Raw genomic sequence first — 22,203 nt, 5'->3', positions numbered from 1 at the left:
CAAATCTAGAATAAAAATCACTAATATCTTCGTCTTGTTTCTGTTTACAGGCTGAGATTGCATCCCAGTCTTCTTTTCTCGTTGTCAATAATCTGGGTAAAACTTGAATCAATAATTCTGGTAATTCTTTACATTTATCTCCAAGACCGGTACCTGGTACTCGTGCCTTGTCTTCTGCTTCTAGAGCTGTCCAATCGATCTTTTTCTCTCCCACCTCCCATTCTTTTTCCTTTAACTTTTCATATACCCCTGCGGGCAGCAGGACTTTTAACATTTTAATGATATCTGGGTAAGTATATTCTCCCATACGGAGCATGTCTTTTAATTCTCTATGGAACCCTGCTGGATCTTTGTCATGACAGGGAATTAATTTCTTCATTTCAAGAAGTTCCATCTTTGAAATCGGAGTGTATACAAACACTCGTTGCATTTCGCCACCCGTCCCTCTGACTGGGTGGACTTCTCGTAACGGATTCTGTCTGTCTATGTAAAATGATTTACTTTCTGGGGGTGAGACATGAACAAAATGCGGGTTCAAAAACGTTCTATATTTGTGGCGCTGTTCTAGAATTACACTAATTAAATCGGTACCTAGACCTCTCCATCTGTACTGGAGTAACTCGTTCAGGACATCATGTAACGGGCCTGGATCAGAGTGCTGACCCTCATACAGAGTAATGAGGTGCTGGATCATATACATACCCACCAGTCGTTGTTCGGCTGGGGGCAATTTCAGGAACATTTGTGCCACTATTTCGTCTGGAAAAGTGGTAGAATCAGTAATCCATCGGACTGCTGATCGGGCTAGTTCTTGTTCATGCATGGTACTTAATTCACTATAACCGATTCGTGATTTCAGAATGTGATCGGTAGCTTGAAATACTTGTTCTAGAGAACCTTGTTCTGGTGCTGGATGATGAAAAATAGACTTGTGTTCTAGGCGTAAATGGCGATCTGGAAATCTAGATTTTCCTACATACGCTATTCTGGCGGGATTCTCGTCTTCCTCTTCTTCGGGATCAGAGATACTTTCTTTCTCGCTTACTTGTGCTGCTTTACGCTGGTCGTGTAACCTTATTATTTCTTTACGAATTTTCTTGTACATACTCTCCATAGCACCGACGGTCTTGTGCTTACCCTCGGCTATATTATCACTCCACCTTGTCAGGATTCTCATTTCAGCGGAATCTTTAGACGGGTAATCTTGTTCTCTTATTAGACAATTGATCAGGAACTTTAATATCATGAGCTGGATCTCGGCTTTCCTTTGAGACATAGTCTCGCTAATACTTTCTGGATCATCCCCTGTACGGATGAAACGATATATTCTGTCTAGATCTTCTTTCATATTCGGTAAGGTGACCAGATACTCGGCCACTTTTCTTACGCGGAATGAATATAAAACCATATTATCCTCGCCTGGGACTGGATCATAGCAACATTCGGCAAGGGATTTTCTTATGTCTGCAACAGACTGATATCTAGGCGTACGCTGTGATGCTTGTGCATGTAATTCGGCTAACGTTAAACGCTTGTGTGGCGGCGGGGTTTGAGGAGTAGCTCCTCCTGCGGCCCCTAGACTGGAGTCGTCTACTGAGGCTCTACGTCCTGGCAGAGTGGGAAATGGAACTGTAGGCTGGACCGGGGGTACCGTAACAGGTACTCCGGTGTCTGGAGGAGCGGGAAGTGCCTGATTTGCAGGGACTGGCGGAGCGCGAACAGGATTCGCATATTCTGGGACTGTGTCGTCCAAATAGGACGAAATAAAAATATCAGCTGCGGTCTGTTTGTGACGTAGCTTAGTCGGAACTAATGGTGGCGGGAAATTACTGGATGCCTCTGGGGTCGCTTTTGGCAAACCTTCGGCAAGAAGAGGATACATACCCCTAATAAGGGCATGCCTCTGTCTGTCTGACTGTTCGGCTTTGACTTGTTCACCTATCTCGATTAATTCTCTTTCTTGGGCTCGTTCCTGGGATTCTCTACTTAACTCCGACTTTCTGACTTCCTTTTCGGTTCTTCTATGCGCTTCTTTACGCCATAACTCGATGGCATCTTTCTGTGACTGTCTGGCTTTCTTTTTCCATAATGCTTCTTCTACTCGCATGATACATTCGGCATCCCATGTACCCGATACGGGCCATCTATACTTTTCTTCTAACTGTTTGGTATACTCTACCCATAAATCTAGATACAATATGGCGCTTATGCCATGTTTCTGATACATAAAGTGACCTGGACTGTCCCTAGGCGGAACAGGAACTGCTTCTTCTAATAAACCCTTTCTAGTTTTTAACTGTCGTAACTTGGAAAAGAGCGGCATTGTAAACTTGAATCGGAACACAATACAATACACAAAGAACAATAACAATTTGGGAAAACAATTCAGGCATACCACGATATTGGAAATACATTGAACAACATCATAACATAACAGTTCGGACAGAATACTACCTGAAAATACTGAAAACAGAAACAGAACAGATTTTCTCGAGAACGGAACAGACTAGAGTTACTGGATGCACTGCTGTAACAGTACGGAACATACCGGTCCCATAAAGGGACGCATCAAGACCCGTATCCACCTAGGTGAACACTTCGTTTGTGAGTCTGGGCACCACCAACCCACGGACCAGGAGTCAATTTAGATTGGTCCTGTCTAGATACTACCCCAGCAATGGTACTCACCGGGCAGCACGGAACGGAAGGCCTCGGACGGGACTGGACTGCTACGACGACGAACTTCGGACTTCGGACTTCAGTTACGGGTGGGCCTCCGGATACCTCGGACCTTGGACTCTCGGCTTGGGCTCTGGTCGGGACTCGCCGCGTTCCTCCACCGTCTCGTTTGGATGCTGGACCGCCTCCTCCGTCTCCTCCGTGGGCCTGAGGGATACTTGAGCAGAAATATCTGCCACTGCGCAGAAGAGTTCCGTCACGACTGCAGAGGGTCAGGGGGTCGGCGTGGCTTCACCGACGCGTGGGGAAAGGGCAAGTCCCTATTCGGGCGCCATTATGTGGTAAATAAATAAATAATACCCTATTTTTGACTAGGCATATAGCATAACAGATAGCTCAATAAATAAGAGTCAAGATTCGAGGTAGTAGGAGTTTCTGCAGGTTTATTACAGCATAAGGACAGGATCAGGACAACCTGCATAGAACAGGGGTAACAGGGCCCGGCAGCTGCCGGGGCTGGGTCAGGAATGAGCGCGCTAACTTTTAATAACAATACATGGACTTATATACATAGCGCAAACACATAGCATTACATTGTAGTAGGCGTAACAGTGGGTGGAGCAGAAGGCGTGACGCGTAGCAGTCGCGAAAGATAACAGTAAAAAGAGGTGTAACTGGGAGTATACATAGACATGTGATGCAAACGTAACAGAATATGTCATGAATGGGCGGAAACTTTGGAGGGGGCTACCTAAGGAGCCGGGACCTCTAACCTAATGGTGCGCGTAAACTGGCAATGACGTATCACTAGGAGAAGCTGGGGGCTACGAACTCTGTGCTAGGAGCAGAGACTAGAGTCTGGAGGGTCGGAGCGACATGTACCTAAACCCTATCTGGTATCTGATGTTTAGGGAACATGTTGATATAAACTAGAAGTCATGAGGGGAAAAGCTAACTTGATTCTAAGACTGGACCATGCATTATTCTACATGTAGTGCGTGATGAAGAATATTAAATGACCATTAATACAGTATTTCTCTAACGTGGAGCCGTGAAGGCTAGACAATGACGGAAACTATTGATGCAGTTCAGTAGCTTAGGAATGCAGAGAAGGAGGACTGAACTGATAACTGGAACTATAACATACTTTTGGCAGACTCAGAGGCAGAACCAAGCTGCACCGGGCACTGCGAGGCAGGAAGTAAGTGAAGGGTCGAGGATACAGGTGGGGGCTGTATCGCTCCTCAGCGAGGCTTTCAGGAGACAGGAGCTGAATCTGATGTCCGGGCCCTTTTGAGGCCTGGAAACGGGGGCTTTATAATGGAATAACGTGCATACTGAGAAACGTGGCAACATAGCTTTACATAGGCCTGATATTCGTAGTATTCACGAGGACTGGAAACTAGCATACTAGAGGTGGACACAACTGGAATTGCGTCATTAATCGGACATGGGGAATAACATATGCATATTGGTCATGCACACATAACATATGATGGATGAGGCGTAGGGACACAGAACATGGCAAAATTTACTTTTCCACAATACAAAGCAATGCAGAGTCTCTGAACCAACATCTATAACGATCAGGGGATCTTGGCCAGAAGGATGGTTTTCACCTCTTTCTTGAAGAGTGCAGTGGAGGAGATCAGCCTGGTTTCAGGAGGGAGCGCATTCCAGATCCTGGGTGCCATTCCTGAGAAGGAGCGCTTGTAGGTTTTCACTTTCCGGAATCTACGAGGTTTCAGGAGTAGATTTTTTGTGCTCCTATTGGATCTCGAACCTCCTGATATAGACAGCTTTTGAGCGAGGTAGTTGGGTGCCTTGTGGTGCACGGCCGCGTGTGTCATAACTGCAATTTTTAGCTGTATTCTGGCTTCAAAAGTCAGCCATTTTAGAGACTTTAAGTCTGGGGATATGTGCGAATGCTTTCTAGAGCCAGTAATGAGTCTCGCGGCAGCGTTCAGGGAGGCTCTTAAGGGTGCTGTTGTGGATAGCGGGAGACCGCTGAGGGACGCAATTCCGTAGTCTATTCGAGGGATGACTAAAGCTTGTACAGCAGTTTGGAAGTCTTTGGCCGGGAGGAAGGGTTTAATTTTCCTCAGCGTGTTAATTTGGAAATTAGCTGCTTTTGTGGCTTTGCTGACGTGCTGCTGCATGTTGAGCTTGGCGTCGAGTGTGATGCCTAGGGATTTCGCCGAGTCCACGATGGTAGGTTGGACATTGAGTGCTGTTAGGTTGTGGAGCCAGGTTTGGGTGGTGGAGATTTTCGCCGGGGGTGAGATGAGTAGGAACTCAGTTTTCAGAGCATTTAGTTTGAGGTGATTATCGGCCAGCCAAGATTGGGTGTTAATAAGCGTGGAATTCAGATGTTTGATGTCTTCCGGGGATTGTAACTTTAGATAGAGTTGTGTGTCATCGGCGTACATATGGAATTGAACATTGGATGCTTGAAGCAAGGTGGCGAGCGGTTCCATAACGAGGTTGAACAGTGTAGGGGAGAGGGTGGATCCTTGTGGAACACCTAGATCTGCAGGCACAGGTGTAGATAGCACATTGTCGATCTTGAACCTCTGAGACCGGTTGTGAAGGAAGGACGAAAACCACTTGAGAACAGTTCCCGATAGCCCCATTCTAGTACTTAGCAGCTCCAGCAAGTTCTCATGTTTGACCGTGTCAAATGCTGACGAGAGGTCAAGAAGGATGAGGAGGCAGGACTCATTGCGATCCAGAATTTGGAGGGCGTCATCAATTATGTGTATCATAGCTGTTTCCGTGCTATGTTTCGCTCTGAAGCCTGATTGATGAGGGTTGAGGAGGTCATATTGATCAATGTGTTTTGTTAGTTGGAGTTGAACACATTTCTCCAGCAGTTTGGCCAGGGTGGGGATATTGGTGATGGGCCGATAGTTGTTTAGGTCAGACGGATCAGCTGTAGGTTTCTTGAGTATAGGCGTGACTTGCCCCACCTTAAGGGAGTCTGGAATGTGGCCTTGTTGCAGAGAGCTGTTGATGATCTTGGTCCAGAGAGGGAGGAGCAAGGGGATAAAGTCTTTTACAGCATTAGCAGGTAGAGGGTCTATGAGGTGATTAGAGGGCTTCAAGGTGCAGAGCAGTTTGTGTATTGCTTCTTCCGAATAGGTATCGAAGTACTGCCAGGATGCCTTGTTTTTAGGTTGAGTGTCTGCCATTCTGGTGTGGTTGGGGTATCGGCTTACATCCATGATGAGGTCATTTCTTATGTTGTCAGTCTTTAGTTTAAAGAAAGCAGAGAAGGCTTCACAGTGTGGGGTGTCATTTGTTGTGCTGTTTGATTGTGTGGGTTGTGCCTTTGTTTGGGTCTTGATTAGCTCGAACAGCTTTCTTGGCCTGTTCTTCGCTTGGTCCAGCTGGCGGCTGAAGAAGTCCGACTTTGTGCGCTTTATTTTCCTAAAGTAGGCATTTCTCTTGTTCTTAAGCTTTTTGAGATGCAGTGCTGAAGGGTCCGATCTCCAGGTGCGCTCTGCCATTCGCATATTACGCCTTTCGTCATTGAGTCTGTCATCATACCAGGGGTTAGACATTTTGGTGGAGACTCTCTTCAGTTGCAGTGGGGCGACTTCATTGACTATTGTATTCATAGAGTCAAGGTAGTGGTCAGTCAGTGATTGAACATCTGAGGCACCTGAAGGGGGAAGGAGGAGGTTGCCGATGTGGGGAGGTAGGGTGGAGGGGTTAAGATTCTTCAAGTCCCTTTTCCATGTTTTGGATTTGATTGGTTGAGTAGGGTTAGGTTTAACTTTTTCGTTGATAAAGAAGGTGATAATGTGGTGATCTGACCAATCGCAGGGTAGAATCACCTCCAGTTGAATAGCGTTCTCTTTGGCAATGATGAGATCGAGTATCGCGCCTTTGTCGTGTGTTGGTTTACCGCATAATTGGGTGAGGTCAAGCGCATTGAGGAAAGTTTTGAGACTATTCACCACGGTATCTTTCTGATCGTTCCAGTGGAGATTGAAGTCACCCAGGTAGACTTGAGTGGTCTGCCGACCGGCATTGGAAGTGATCAGGTCCATGCATTGTTGGGTGAATATGAGATTGTCACCAGGCGGGTGATAGATGAGATGTAAAGCACAGACTTGTTTGCCCTCACTGGTGATGTCGAGGCAGAGGAGTTCACAGGAGGAAAGGGAGGGGGAGGTGACTTGAGTAACGGAGAGGTTGCTCCTAAAAATGCATGCAATTCCCCCGCCTGTCTTGCCAGGAGACCTGTCCAGCCTAATGATGTGATAATTGGGGGGGACTAGTATGTCCATAATCGGGGTAGAGGCTTCAGTGAGCCACGTTTCCGTTAGAATGGCTAGGTCCAGCTCCCTATCTGAGACGAGATCCGCGATGTCGGAGGAATGTCTCTGGGCCGATCTGCAGTTTAGTAGGATGCATTTGAGTTTGGGCGAGAGAAGGGTGGTCGAGCTTTCTAGTGTGAGGGGAACTTTTCTGAGGTTGTTAGGGACGAAGCCTCTGTTGTTGAGTGTTGGGAGCCTCAGAGGGTTTGTAAGAATTGTGGGTATGGGGATGTGTGAGTTGGAAAAGTCTTTTACCGGACCTGGGCCATAAGAGCGTAGGAGAGAGCATAGGTCGCGGTCCGACAAGGGGTTGAGAACACGACGGGGGCGGTGGGAATTATTGCGAACGGGGATAGTAGGCCATTGCTGGTGTCGTCGGGGGCGAGGGTATGTAGGGCGGGTGCGTCGTTTGTAGGGTAATGGGATGGTGGGAGGTAGACTGGGCTGTGAGGAGAGAAGGTCTTTGATTGCGTGGACGTCTTTTTTGATTTGTAAGACTTCCTCTTTGACTTGTTGGAGGGTGGATAAAGTCAGGTCAGGAGGGTCATTGGGGAAGGTGTTGGTGGAGAGAGCCGTTGGTGAGTGGTGGAGTAGTGAGCTGGAGAGCAGGCAGGGTATCGGGGGGTGGTATACTAGCGTTGTTGAGGGGTTCCGCGATGCTAATGAGTGGGATGGTATTCAAGGTGTGGACGTGTTTGTGGGCGAGGGGTGTGGGTGATGAAGGTGAGGCAGGGGGTGGGTGGGAAGCATAGGTAGTGACTTCAGTGGGAGACGGTGCCGGTGAGCAGAAGAGTGAGTGAAGGCTGAAGACAGTGGGGGAGACAGGAGGGTAGTGAGGGCTGAGAATAGGAGGTGGGAGAGAGGGGGATGCTAAGGTAAGGGAGGAGGTATGTTCTGTATCTTTTGTTGGGAGGGAGATAGAGTTGTGAGTGGGAGTGGGGAGGGGGCAGGGAAGGGAGAGGTGTCTGCCGTGGGGGGGATGGGGGGGATGGGTGGATAAACTCTGAGTGATGGTGTGTGCAGATGTAGGCGTGTTGTGGGTGGGAGTTGTTGTGTCAGGTGTGAGAGACTCGTGGGTGGGAGTGGAGAGGGAGATGGGGAGGGAGAGGTGTCTGTCGTGGGGGGGAGGGAAGGGGGGGTGGATAAACTTTGGGCGGTGGCTTGTTCAGATGGTGGTGTGTTGTGGGTGGTGGATGTTCTGTCCGGGGGGAGAGGGATGGAGGGGGTATGGGTGGGGATAAGAAGGGTCATGTTAGAGGAGCTGCTAGTATGTGCGGTGGAGATATTTGTGACTGTCCTTGGGGAGTGGGGGGCGTTAACAGCAGGTCGGCCATTTACTGGGGTGCTGGGGGTAGAAGTGTAGTAGGTGGTGGCTGCGACGTCAGGGGTGATAGTGCTGGCGGAGTTCTGGGTGGGGGTCCGCAGCTTGGAGAGGTGCTCTTTGAACTTGGGGAACAGGTTGTCTAGTAATTCCAGGTTCTTGTCCGTGGATTGGATTAGGACAATCCCGTTATTGTAGATAGTAATGGTAGACCTGCCAGGGAAGAGGTGGGAAGGTGTGATGGTGAGAATTAGGCCATGAGTTGTTTTCCTGGTGGTGGAGACTGTGAGTAGGGATAGGAAAGTTTTTCTCCATTGGGCTCTGCGTGAGGTGTGGAAGATGATATCAGTATTCAGGGCCCCATTGCCCGGTGAGAAGTAAGTGTCGGCAAAGGGTGTTTCAGGGTGCGACCTCAAGAAGTTGTGTTTAAAACGTTTAGTGGCATTTTTGGAGAGAGGAGTGGAGGGGTAGTTAATTCTAAAAGTGTGCTTGCCGTTGAGCTCCATTTTAGAGAGGCTGTGGTGTTAGGTGTAGGAAATAGGACGATAGTACAAACTGTCAGCCGCTAGTTACAGGGCCAGGGAAGACACTAGTGAGTGGTCAAAGATATAAGAGGTAGAAGTCAGTGTGATCCCCGAACAAACAGTGCGTAGGTGCATCTTACTAAATGTATCCTATATACGAGGTAGCAGTCAGCTTACACCGTGTAACCAACTATGAGAGGTAGGAACGATTAGGTGGAAGCCAAGTTACATATTAGAATGTACGAGGTGACAGCAGTGTAGTCTAGGCGTAGAAAGTGGCTGGGTGCAGCTTACATGACAGAGCGAATTGAATGAGGTAGTAATAATCAGTGCAATATCGTGACGTAGCTTACATCGAAAAACCAACAAAGAAATAAATAAATGCGGTAGCGGACAGTGAATGATGGGGATAGAGGTGAGATATGTGCAGCTTGCCGCATATAAAATACAGGCTAAAATAGGGCTAGACTACTAATGAGTTACTGAATCCCATAAATGTGCATACAATTCCATAAATGTGCATATAAAATACAGGCTAAAATAGGGCTAATCTACTAATGAGTTACTGAATCCCATAAATGTGCATACAAATTGCAGTAATAACACATATAACACTAGAATATACGATAGCAATGTGATAGCAATGCATACAATGTAGGAAGCCAGTAATAATAAAATAAAATAAAAATAGAAACTGCAGTAAAAGGCAATGACTAGTCCATGATGGCCGCTGAGTAGAGAGAGAGGTCAGTCTAAAATGGCCGCCAGATAGGGGGTCTGGAGACGCTATTATACTGCCCATTATATGGCCATTATACTGCCCATCTTCAAAAAAGGTGACCGATCCGACCCTAGTTGTTACCGACCTATCTCTTTGATAGATAACACTCTGAAAATCTTAGGAAGGGTCCTGTTTAATTAAATTAGGATCTGGGCGGAGAAGGACCACATTTTAAACCAATGCCAGCTGGCTTTTAGGAGTAAATTGGGTACAGTCGAACAGTATCTGAATTTAAATCTAAACCTTGGCAAATATACGATTGCACAAAATTCACCTATTTATTTGAGTTTTATGGACCTCACATCAGCATTTGATTTTGTTAATAGGTCAGGCTTATTGTCGGTCCTTTTAAATTATGGGTTGAACGAGGCTCTGGTTTATTTCTTGGCATATCTACATAAGGATTTGAAGGCGCCGGTCAGGATTAGTAATGATGGGGAGGTCCCTGGGGAAATTGTTATTGGTAGAGGGGTCAGACAGGGATGTGTATTTGCCCCTTTACTTTTTATTCTTTACATAAACGATTTACATGACAACCTGTCAAAACTGACCAATGACGTCCCAAAAATTAATGGCAATATACTCCCTGTGCTCCTATACGCAGACGATGCGGTCATTATGGGCTGCACACCCAATGCACTCCGCACTTTAGTTAAGGGATTTGTGACCTTCATGGCGGATTTGGAGCTCTGCACCAATAAAAAAAAATACTGTATCAACTCTATAACATCTGGCACTGAATCCCTATCACGCACACGCACTTTTCCCTATTTGGGCCTAGTCTTTTCAGAAATAGGATCTTGGCAAGCTCATGCTGCCCACAGCAGAAGCAAACTTTCAAAAGCGATTAATTCTATCCTGTGCCTTCGGCAGCCGAAACAGGCAGAGGTGGTTTTACCTTTAATGAAAATATATAAATTGCAGTGTATTCGGACAGCCACATATAGCGCGCAAGTTTGGGGATTCACAAATTTCAGCGGGGTTCAAAGAAAAGAAAACAGATTCTGCAGAAAAAATTTGAGGGCTCAAATCTCTTCACCTTCCTATTTATGTCACAGGGAACTCAACTTGTTTTATATAGAAGATTTTATTAGGTCGTGCCCAGCCATATTCTGGTTAAAATATGGCAGAACCCGGCAGCATCCTTGACAAGAGAGATTATCACGGACTGCCTTAAGTCCGACATGGGTGGCTCTATACCATAGCTTTCCGCTGTCAGAAAAAGCTTAACCAGCGTGAACTTGGAACATGTTTTTTTACACCCACTAGCAATTGAGGGCATGAACAAAAGATCACAATCATGTACTTGCACTTACTGTATTGATTTTATATGTCTTTGAATTTTATGATCATTTGTCTATTATCTTGTGCTCCTGTAACTTTATCAGTCAGTCAGTCAGGCAAAGTACTTTATTTCGGTAACATATCATAAAAAGGCCATACATACAAAAATTAACACAACAAAGTAGCAGAATAAAACTAGTGATACTAGATTTAAACGTGTTAAATATGTTAAAAACCTCATATAAACAGATCCTGCAAATATTAAAAACAGAGGTTAAAACTCAAAGATAACAGTATGTAAAAATATCTCAAATTTGTGACACCTCCATAGAGAGAACCCCTTAAGGCGTAGCGGGGGTTCCAGCTTTAATATTGTACTTCTTGTGTACCACATAGATTGGATAAATCTTGCTGTGGCAAACACTATCAGGGGAGTAGTGTCGTATTTAAGAATCCTAAAAACCTCCCTGTAGTCTCTAAAGCCCCTAGCCCTATATAGCTGCAAAATCCATTTCTCTCCTGCCCTGGCGTAGGTGGGGCAGAAGAGCAGAACATGAAGATCTGTCTCTCTGCTGTTTGCACACCCCGGGCAAGTACTCACCGCTGAGGGGCCATTCCGCCATTTATGCGAAACCACCCTCAACGGCAATGTGCTATGTCTGAACTGGATGAAGAGTTTCTTAGCCAAGGAGGGCTGGATGTCATCTAAAAAGGCTTCAAAGAGGGGGTAAACCTTGATATTCAGAAAAATATCCGTTAGCCTACCCATCGAGGGATTACTTGTTGTAGACTCCAAGCGATACCTCCTTAGAGCAACATTTAGTGATTTTTTAGAAAGCAGTGGGCAGGAGTCTTGGGGAAACAACCACAGATCTCCTCTGCCTAAAGCAAGGCAGAGGGACTTGATATAACTCAACCAGGGTATTTTCCCCGAGAGCCCCCTCTGCAAAATGTCCCTCAGGTCCTCCCTATAGCTCGATAGCTCTGGGGTTGCCCAAAGACACCTCCAGTACAGGAGGGGGCGATTTGCGACAATCTCCTGGATAGGTACCAAGCCCAGGTCCAACCGCAACGGAATCAGAGGCGAGCTCATAGGCAAATGGAGCAGACGCCTAATAAAACTATTTTCCGTGCGCTTCAAGGTGGCAACTGATGTATGGCCCCAAAGCTCTACACCGTAGAGCGCTCTCCCTCTTTCCTGGGCCTTATAGATCTCAAGAGGCGGGCTAAGAAGTTTCAGTGAGGTGTCATTAAAAACCTTTAAAATTCCCCCCAATGATTGGGCCAGCTTTAAGTTAGCCGTAGCCTTATGGGACCCCCAATCCATCTTGTCATTGAGTGTGAACCCCAGGTACTCAAAGGTGGCCCCTCGGTCCAACAACGTTTATTCATATGCGGGCGGGGGCAATTGGCCGATTTATTGTTGTAGACCATGAACTTTGTTTTGGAGATGTTAATCTCCAGGTTTCTCATATGGCAGAAGGAGCAGAATGCCTCTAATGTGCGCTGTATACCCCCTGACGATTTTGACACCAGGAGAGTATCGTCAGCGAACATTAGGGCAGGTACCCATCTCCCAGCTAGACTGGGAGAGTCCAGATCTTTAGCTCCCGAGAGATGGTCTATTAGCCCATTAAGAAAAAGGGAGAAGAGGGTGGGGGCCAAAACGCACCCCTGTCTTACTCCCCTATCAACCGGGAAGGGGGCCGACAGCTCCCTACTCCTCCCGTACCTCACCCTAGCATAAATGCCTTGGTGCAATCGTTTAAGAAGGTGGCACAAATAAGGTGGAACACCCATCCCCAGCAGTAGAGCCCACAGCTTATCCCTATTGACTAAGTCAAACGCGGACCGGAGGTCCACAAAAATCAGGAACAAGCTACTCACCCCAATAGTGACCGTCTCCCAGTAGACCAACTGTAGTCTAAACAGTTGGTCTATGGTGGAAACCTTTGCTCGAAAGCCCGCCTGAAGGGAGGTTAGGATGTGGTGGTCATCCATCCAACTCTGCAACCTTGATAACAGCAGGCGGGCAAACATTTTCTGGAAGACGTCAATCAAGCTTATGGGGCGGTAGTTGGCCGGGTCAAGGGGGGAAGCTTTCTTGTGGATGGGGATTATTTCAGCTCCCAGCCAGGTTTCCGGGATCTCCAAACCCTGAAAGATTGCGTTGAAATAGACACAAATATAGGGGGCCCAGACCTTTTGTTCACTACAATAAAGGTCACCAGGGATCCTATCCAGGCCCGGGGCTTTCCCTGGTTTCACGCTTCCAAGGGCCAGCAGCACTTCGTGAACGGTACAGGGTGGAGCTTCCGCAAGAGCCAATACTGGGAGACGAGCTCGCATTACGGCCTCCTCATGGAGATCGCCGGGGTCGGATGAATACAGGGGCTTGAAGTGATCTAGCCAAGCATCTTCACTAAGATTAGGGATGATGGCAGACTTTCCCACGGCCGACCCAACTCGCACGAGATTCCAGAATGACCTGAAATCTCGGGTGCCCAACGCCGCACGGATATTATCCCACCTGTCGGCGTCCCACTCAGCCCTAGCCTCCTTAGTCAGACTTTTATACATTTCCCTTGCCTTTCTAATGCTGGGAATTGAACCCAATTTGACCTCCCTAATCAAGCACCTCTTCGTGTCTCTACATGCTTTGTTAAACCAGTGTTCCTGCTTCCTTATCCCACCGCTCCTAGCATCAGAAGAGTAAAAATAGCTGGCCAGGGAGCTGAAAAGATTGTTATGTATAGATTGCAGCCCCTGGAAGTAAGTGGAGGGGGGTTCACTACTGGTACCCAGGAGGCTGGACACCTCCGTGAAAGAAGTTGCAACAAGTTGATATAAGTCTGCCAGCCTCTCAGGAGCCAGAGCAATCCTCTCCCATCTTACTCTTCTCCCCCCCTCTGCCATGACTAGATTACAATCAGTGGCAGTCTCCTCACTCCTTTGATCATTATGGCAACCAAGGGGAGCTAGCAATTCTAATGACAGTAGATTGTGATCACTGTCAACCCTGGGGATCACGGAAAAAGCTCTAAGGCAGGCCCAAAACTCAACATTCACCAACATGTAATCTATTGTCGAACTGCCCCCGATCTATTAAAGGTGCAAGTCCCTGGAACATCTGGGGCCAATCTACCATTACAAGCCCTTAGTGAATATAAAAAAAACAATTTATTAATTGCAAGGGCCAGCGGTAGTAGGCGGTTTTCAGAGTACATGGTGCAGTCCGGGATGAGCCAGCTTTCGTCCTCGTCCGAGGATATAGAGGGAATCCCCGAAAGTGGCTCAAAGTGACAATTAAGGTCTGCACCAATAATTTTATGAGCACCCGGGGGAAGGGATTGAAAGAGCACCTCCAGTGCTTCCAGAGTTAATAAGGCCTGCTGAAGCAGATGTGGACGGAGATATATATTAAACACTGCCAGCGCCTTCCCCTTACTAAAATTCAATAGAACACAGAGGATGTCCGGGCACTGAGAATCTATGACTTTTGCCGTACATCCCATATGAACAGCAACCCAAGTGCATAGGCTGCCCGATGGTCTGCCCCTCAAGCCCTGGACTGCTGGAACATGAAAGGACACGTATCCCTCCCTAACCGGAGGGGTCAGCATCCAGGTTTCTTGGAAGAGACATAAATCATAGGGTTCCATCAACTCCCCCCACTCCGGATTTGACAGCTTCTTCCCAAGTCCCGCTACATTCCACGAGCCAATAAGTGGAAAGTGAGTCGCAGCAGGAACCGGAGAGTCTGCCGGTAATGAAAGCTCGATCGGGCAGGAGGGTTTAGAAAGTAAGGGGTTGCCCAAATCCTCTACTGAGCTGTCTAACCCATGATTGGGAGATGGCGGGGGAATAACTGTATTTGCCCCCTCCAAGCCAACTGTCTGCCCGGGCGCAACCTTCACTCTACTAGAGTTCCCTCGCCCTTGCAGACCAGGTGGGGCAAGTCAGGTCCTGTGGGGGACCAGAATGGTGGTGGTCAGTCTATATTACATAGGGCGGAGAATCTATTACCCACTGGGATGTTAAAATCATAATCAGTGCCAATCGAGAAGAGGCAAGATGGATCAAACCCACCTGGAGCTAAGGGTTGTGAATAGAAATACCCCAAGTGGGCAGTCTTAATGGAGTTCACATGGGAAAACCCACCATTATGTAAAACATGTTCCACCGCCCTTGGGTCCCGAAAATTCACAATCACACAGTCACCTCTAATGTCCTTAGGTCTCATCCCCAACCAGCTTACTCTGCGTGCAAACATGATTTCTCCCTGCCCGGCACCCATTAAGGATCTATACCTGCTTAACCAGAAAATGACTTTATTCTTCAATTCTGGATAAGATTCCCTTGTATCGCAGGGACACCTGTGAGCACCAGCACATAGGGCGAGGCTTCCGGCGGAAGCTGGGGTAGGGGAGGAAGTTTGGAAGAGCCCGGCATATTATTATTTCCTCGTGGGCACTCCAAAGGCCCCGTTGACTTTGTTAGCCGTGGCAGTTCCTGCCCCTTACAACCCAGGACAGATGGAGACGTAGTGGGGCAACCAGTGGGGCCTATGCCATTAGTAACTATTTTGGGAATCGGAATCTTAGGGAGGGTTAATACAGAGGTGGAGGGATCAGGGCAGTGACTGCTGGCCGGAGCATGGCCCTCTATAGCAGCGTGAGTGGGTCCTTTAGCCACTGCTGAGGTGTTATTTACCAATGCAGTAGCCACCTGCGTTTTCCCCGGGCCTTTGCTGTTTAACAGAGAAACCAGTCTATCAATCTTAGAGGACAGAGCCTTAAAGTGAGTATTCATGACCTGTTCCATGTGGGCCTGAAGATCAGACAAAAGGTCAGTAGCCCAGAGGGGGGGACCAGAAAAGACACGAGGACCGGGATTTAAGTCACGAGTGCCCTGGTCACAGTCTCCACGAACAGGAGTAGGTGCTGGAATCAAAGTGGGTTTCCCCTTTTTCTTAGCCTTCTTGTGTTTGGCACCACGCACATACTCCCAGTGGAGCCCGGGAGGGAGGAGGTGAGGATCGAGATTGAGCACTCTCCACAACAAAATCTAAATCAGGCTCAATCTCAATCTGAGCACCGGGTAGGTCTGAAAAAGAGGGCATGAGGGAAGTCATGAAGTCGGTGGAAAGGCAGTAGCTACCAAACAATCTTCCAAAAATGTGGAGGAGGGCATAGCAGGAGTGATCGAGAGGCGCCTTTCTGTGTTTTCAATAGCATTAGCCACAACCCCTATTGTTTTCTGTAACATTTTATCGATGGCCGTAAGGCTAGGTAGGGGTTGCGTGGAAGCCGCTAACAGCCGTGTCGAAGGGCGGTGTACAGTTGTCTTATCTACCTTACCCATCGTACTGCTAACAGCGCCTTACAACCAATTAGGATATGCAATAAAATACCTAAAATATAGGATTATACACAAAAAAGAACACCAAACACTATACCACAATGGCCCAAAAAATAAAAAATATCTGGGAAACAACAACAAATGTTATTGATCACTTCGACTGAATAAAATGAAGTAACATAAAACATTAAAACGAGGTACCGCAGTAAAGTTCGCCCAGCAGGCTTTAAAGGGTAAACTTAGAGTGGTGGCCCAGCCCGGCCTCCTTCGGCCCCTGACGGCCACAGACGGTCCCGCCCTTGTCCCGGGCTGCTCCCGCGCAGCGGATTAAGCCAGGTAATTATATACCGCCGATGGTGTGGGCGGTAATGTGGGCGTGGTAATCCCCGGGCCAGGTGTAGGATGCACAGAGCCTTCTGGGGTTTTGAGTCCTGGTAACGCTGACCGGGTGTAGGTAGATTTGCAGCCCCAATGTCCGCACAGCCTCAGGGTCCGATTTGCACACCTCCGGAAATCCAAAAGGAATGTTGCACCCTTGAAGTTTTACAAAAGCCCACATGAGCGCAGCGGCAACCGCGCCAGCGGGTGCGGCAAGGTTTTAAGAGCGCCGATGGTGTGGGCGGTGATGTGGGCGTGGCAGTCCCTGGGCCAGGTGTAGGATGCTCAGAGCCTTCTGGGGATTTGAGTCCTGGTAATGCTGACCGGATGTTGGTAGATTTACAGCCCCAATGTCCGCACAGCCTCAGGGTCCGATTTGCACACCTCCGGAAATCCAAAAGGAATGATGTTCCCTTGAAGTTTTACAAAAGCCCACACGAGCCCACACTTATCATTGTGAAGACTGACTTATGACTGTTTTGCTTAAATGGTTGATTTATTTAACCAAATAAAAGCTATCAAACTGAAACTGAACACTCATGGGGGCATTATACAAATCATGGAATAATGAAAGATATGCCATCGAGTCCCTGAAACCTTCAGTAGTTAGGAACATGGCCCTTAGGGAGGCAATTGGACCCCAAAACTCCATGCTACCTAAATGCCTTTTGAATAGCATTGGGCACTGGAAGAGGAGTTTACTCTTCCGCCTCAATAAAATACTCAGTTTGTTTCCCTCTGGGATTTAATAAAAATCTTGGGCAGATGCCTTGTCCGTGTGGCACCGGAAGCAACCAAACAGTGGTACACTTCTTATTGTTCTGTAATTACTATGGTAAATATACAAAACAATATCTGATCCCGTATTTTAAGGAAGCAAGTGTCACCGATTACAAACAGCGCACCTTGAAATCTTACAACTGGGAAGTGAGGATCTGATCCTCCGAGTAAGCTTGTTCTTAGTAGCGGCAGTACGTTCACGCGCCTCCATGGGTGACTTATAACGTGTTAAACGCACTTAACAATATCTAGGTGTACTTAGCTATTATTCTTTCCCTATCTGAGTATTTACAAAGGCCGCACAGTATAGGAGTGGAGGCGTAAGTAAAATAATCATCAGGCACCATGCTTGGGTCATTGCTTACAATCATATTGCACTTTATCCTAACTTGATGTTGCTGCTGGTATTCATACTTAACCTTATATGAACTACGTGGTTAACATTGTTTACACTCTTTGCACTTTATTATATTATGTTGTCTTTGAATGCCCTTCCACTGTTTTTTAAATGTTACCCTATCGGTTTATTTATTTGCTAACCTTTTAACATGACAGAGCTCATTTTTTATTGTGCCTTTTCATACAATGTTTACAGTGGAAATTTCTGTTTCACTGTGATTGAATTTTGCTTTTATGGATTTCTTTTATCCGAATTAAGATTTTAAAGTTAAAGTTAAGTTACAAGCATGTATATAGCTCACAGCCTGCCACTGGCATGTCCTTTGGGCGCTGTGGCCTGCAGAGAACGTGCAGAAGAGTGATCCAAACACAAAGGACTACTGTGGTAATAATAAGTATTTCAATGTAGGATCTGATTCTTCATTTTGTTTTTCTTTTCAGAAAGTTAGATCAATCCCAAGGGATGGAGAATATGACATCAAATACGGAGTTGATGACTTCTGCTTTGCTGGAACCCTACTCTGTAGATACTACACCCTTTCCAGAATCATCAGTCAATATCACAACCTTTTCACCATTGTCAGTATACACTGCCTTTCCACCACTATCAACAATATTTACTGCTCCAGAAGAGTTCACAATCCCTGGTGACTATGATGACTGTGAGGAGGAGAAGGACAAAACCACCAAGGCAGCATTGCATGGTTTTACCATATTCATTTACTTTGTCGCTTTCTTCCTGGGGGTGACAGGTAATGGTCTAGTGATATGGATCACCGGCTTTAAGATGAAGAGGACCGTCAATACCGTGTGGTTTCTGAACCTCGCCATCGCCGACTTCATCTTCACCTTCTTCTTGCCCCTTAGCATCACCTACATCGCCTTGGGCTTCCACTGGCCATTCGGCAAATTCATGTGCAAGTTAAACAGCACTGTGGCCTTCCTGAACATGTTTGCCAGCATCTTCTTTCTGATGGTGATCAGCATTGACCGTTGTATCTCAGTGATCAGGCCTGTGTGGTCCCAGAACCACAGGACTCCGCGGCTGGCCATCTTCATAGCCCTGGCGGTGTGGGGTGCATCTTTGATAGTAAGCCTGCCATATTTTATTTTCCGAACCACTGTTCTTAAGAAGGAAAATGCGACAGATATAATTTGCTACAATGAATTTTTGTTGGATGATCAAGAAACAGATGCAGTTTGGATACGCAGATACTCAGCTGTAATTTGGGCAAGGTTTGTGATAGGATTTTTCTTACCCTTCTCCGTCATTGTGATTTGTTATATCACTATTGCTATAAGGTTGAGCAGAAACCGCCTGGCGACATCCAGCAAACCATTCAAGATCATCATTGCGGTCATCGTGTGCTTCTGCATCTGCTGGTTCCCCTATCATGTCTTCTCCTTCCTGGAGCTAGCTGTATATGCTCAAGGGGATTGTCCAGGTAATCTGCAGGACATTGGAGTGCCCATCACCACCAGCCTTGCATTCACCAACAGCTGCGTCAACCCCATCTTGTATGTCTTTGTGGGCCGCGACTTCAAAGAGAAGTTCCGTACATCCATCCTTGCCGTGTTGGAGAACGCCTTCATTGAAGAAGCTTCTCAGTCAACAAATAACACTGCCATGAAATCAAAATCTAACTCAAATGTGGAATCACAAACCCGATCAATGGTGGAAACACAAATCCGTGATACCTAACTTTCTCGAAAAAATAACAGCCTCAAAAGCTGTTGTGGAAGATGCAGCTAAATCGCTGTGTCTTATTCCGCTTCTTATGTTGGACACACTCCCAGAACACTTTGAAAATTGACATGTTAAAGTCAACAAGTGATCAAAGGACGAAGAGCCTTTAGGGGATCTTCTCGAGCCTTCCCAACTAGAGGCTACCTATGGAATATCAGTAAAGGCAAGGAGCCAGCCACATGTGAGGAGAATTTACTATGTGCATGGCCTGGACCCAGACCTATTGTGAAAATTCTGTACATATGATCTGCAACAAAACACAAGAAGAAGAAGCAAATGGTGAAAATTCTTCCCATGGTCCTATGCCAAGTGCTGGACTTTGTCCCTTTTCGTTTTGTTTTGAAATGATAGATATGACCATACGATTCACAGACTCACAGAGTCTGCCCTTTATTTGGACTGTTTGAGTTATGCCGTAACTTACTCCATTGTGTCATTTAGGCCAATAGTGGACAACTCTTGCTCCTAAACTATGTACAAACTCTGCTTGCGGTCCAAGTTGTGCTTGAAAAGTACACACATTTGCGATGAACAAACGCGGATTTGATCTTCTTTCAAGTTCACTTGTACCGGTGATTTTGTGATGACCCAAAAACACACCACCACACTGTCACTGTGTGGGATCATAGGGACCAAATAGTAAGGGAGGGACGACAAAAGTGGTTGGTACCTTGGTTACTGCACATTTTGCTCTGCTCCACTGTATTGTCAGAATTATTGATATAGCCCCTAGGACTGGCAGTAATACCACACAGCGCCCAGCAATGTTCTCCAACATTTCCTGAAGCTAAAAGTAACCAGCGCAGGGATGCAGACATTTCCTCGAATCAATGGGTATCCTATCAATGAGGTGGTAATTGATCCATCTAATAGTTTTGCAGTTTTTACCAGTGTATTTACTTCAATTGCTTGAGCTGGGCCTTCGTGACGGCTGCAAAAAATTCGTGGAATAGTGGGCATAAATTCTGTGTTCTGTGTGTGACTTCCATGTTTGTGGAATTTTACCACCCGCTCAAATATAGTGTAAAATGTAGGTGCAAATCAGAGATTACACATTTTGCTTTAAGCTGTAAATCAGCAGAGACCTTGTGCAAATATGCTTGAGGCCATTTTTAACCCACCCCCAGTGTCTAAATGCCCCAGTGCTTACAATGAACCTTAAAACAAGAGGCCCCAGTGCTCACTTTGCTCTCTGTGATGGATCATAAAGCTTGGCAGCTATTTGAGAAGCAATTGCAGTCTCCAGTGTATTCTCATCCTGGGCCCCAGGGAATGCCCGGTGAGAGAAGAACTTGGACCATGAAAAAACATATTGAATTAGAGTTCAGGAAAAGAACCACATGACAGAAAAGGCAATGTTTTCCCATAAACCATTGTCTTGTGATTCTAAGTCTGGCATTAGCCAAGATCTTTTGGTTTTTATCAAAATTGTATATATTTGATGTAGGTATAGGGGCTTATATCAAGCTGTGTTCATCCACTGGTCTATTGTGTCATTCACGTTTTTCTTCCACCCAGGACAGTAGGAGGCAGTGGATCAACTCAGAGTGGCACCGTTCTTCCCCTACACAAGGAGCACCTCTGCACACAAAGTAGTTCCATTCAATACCAGGGATTACTGTGTCATGTGAGCTCTTTGAGATATAAAAAATGTGTTTCTTGTTAGTAATTTTTTTTAAAGTATTGGCGAAGGCCTGGCAGCTTTACCAGCAGTACAATTTTACAAAAGCAACAAGCAAATAAAACACATTTTAACCAAGTGAAAAGACTGGCAGCCAAAGGCAGATCTATTGAATTTACCAGTGCTTATTCTTATCTCGCCTTATATAATCCTGTAAAAATGAAACGTTTAATTTCAAATGTAGGTTGTTTATCACCGTTTTATCTTCTGGAATCTTTTGTAAGCAGTGTGATAGGAATTCAGATTTGTGATACATAAAACATTCACCTATATGCAAACAGCGCGTCATGCTGCTTTGCCTATAGCTGGAGCCATGGGGCACTAATACTTCTGTATGCAGACCCCATCTTTTCTTATTGTGAGTTGGGGATTTATTTTGTGAAATAAATATTCACCTTGAAAAGGTGTTTTTTCTTGAGGACTGCATCAACAACCATTCGCACAGATGGAAGGTAGACAACTATTGCAAGCAAAAGGCCAGATAATACACTTTTGCATATTTGCATAAATAACAATTGTTATAATGTTATTAGCCATAAATATTTATTTACTGAGCATTTTCCTGCAGAATGTGTTTATTATCAATAAATTGGCATAAGTGCTGGAAGAAACTGATTCACACGTTGAGTTGAAAACAAAGTCTTTTACACTTTATTACAAAGCATGAGGCATTTCTATTGTCATTGAGTTTCTCACAACCAATCAGTTATGTGGAAACATATTCTGATAGATGTGGGAAAGCAAGGTGGCCTTAGATTCCTAGTAGAATTCATTATATGACTTGGAGAATTGTTGACAGATGTTTATTACACATGTAGCTAAAAATGCAGGCTGTGTAATGCATCTTCATGCCCTATTGCCAAAAGATGGCATCTGCTAGTATACAAACGTGGCTGCCATTTTGGTAGTAATCTATTTCTTTATGGTAATGGGTCCACATATG

At 46.1% G+C, this 22,203-nt stretch overlaps 1 protein-coding gene across 1 annotated transcript in view; it reads left to right on the top strand.

Annotated features, from left to right (window-relative positions):
* Positions 1-21,484, top strand: part of LOC144767693 (chemerin-like receptor 1) — a 92,125-nt gene extending 70,641 nt beyond the window's left edge. Inside the window, exon 2 of the mRNA XM_078651088.1 lies at positions 18,274-21,484. Coding sequence (XP_078507214.1) covers positions 18,296-19,534 — 1,239 coding nt within the window. The 5' untranslated portion in view covers positions 18,274-18,295 and the 3' untranslated portion in view covers positions 19,535-21,484. The remainder of the gene's footprint in view (positions 1-18,273) is intronic.
* Positions 21,485-22,203: the final 719 nt, after the last annotated feature.

Source organism: Lissotriton helveticus, chromosome 7 (assembly GCF_964261635.1).
Source record: "Lissotriton helveticus chromosome 7, aLisHel1.1, whole genome shotgun sequence".
NCBI classification, from domain to species: Eukaryota; Metazoa; Chordata; class Amphibia; order Caudata; family Salamandridae; genus Lissotriton; species Lissotriton helveticus.
This window is presented reverse-complemented; position numbering and strand designations above follow the sequence as displayed.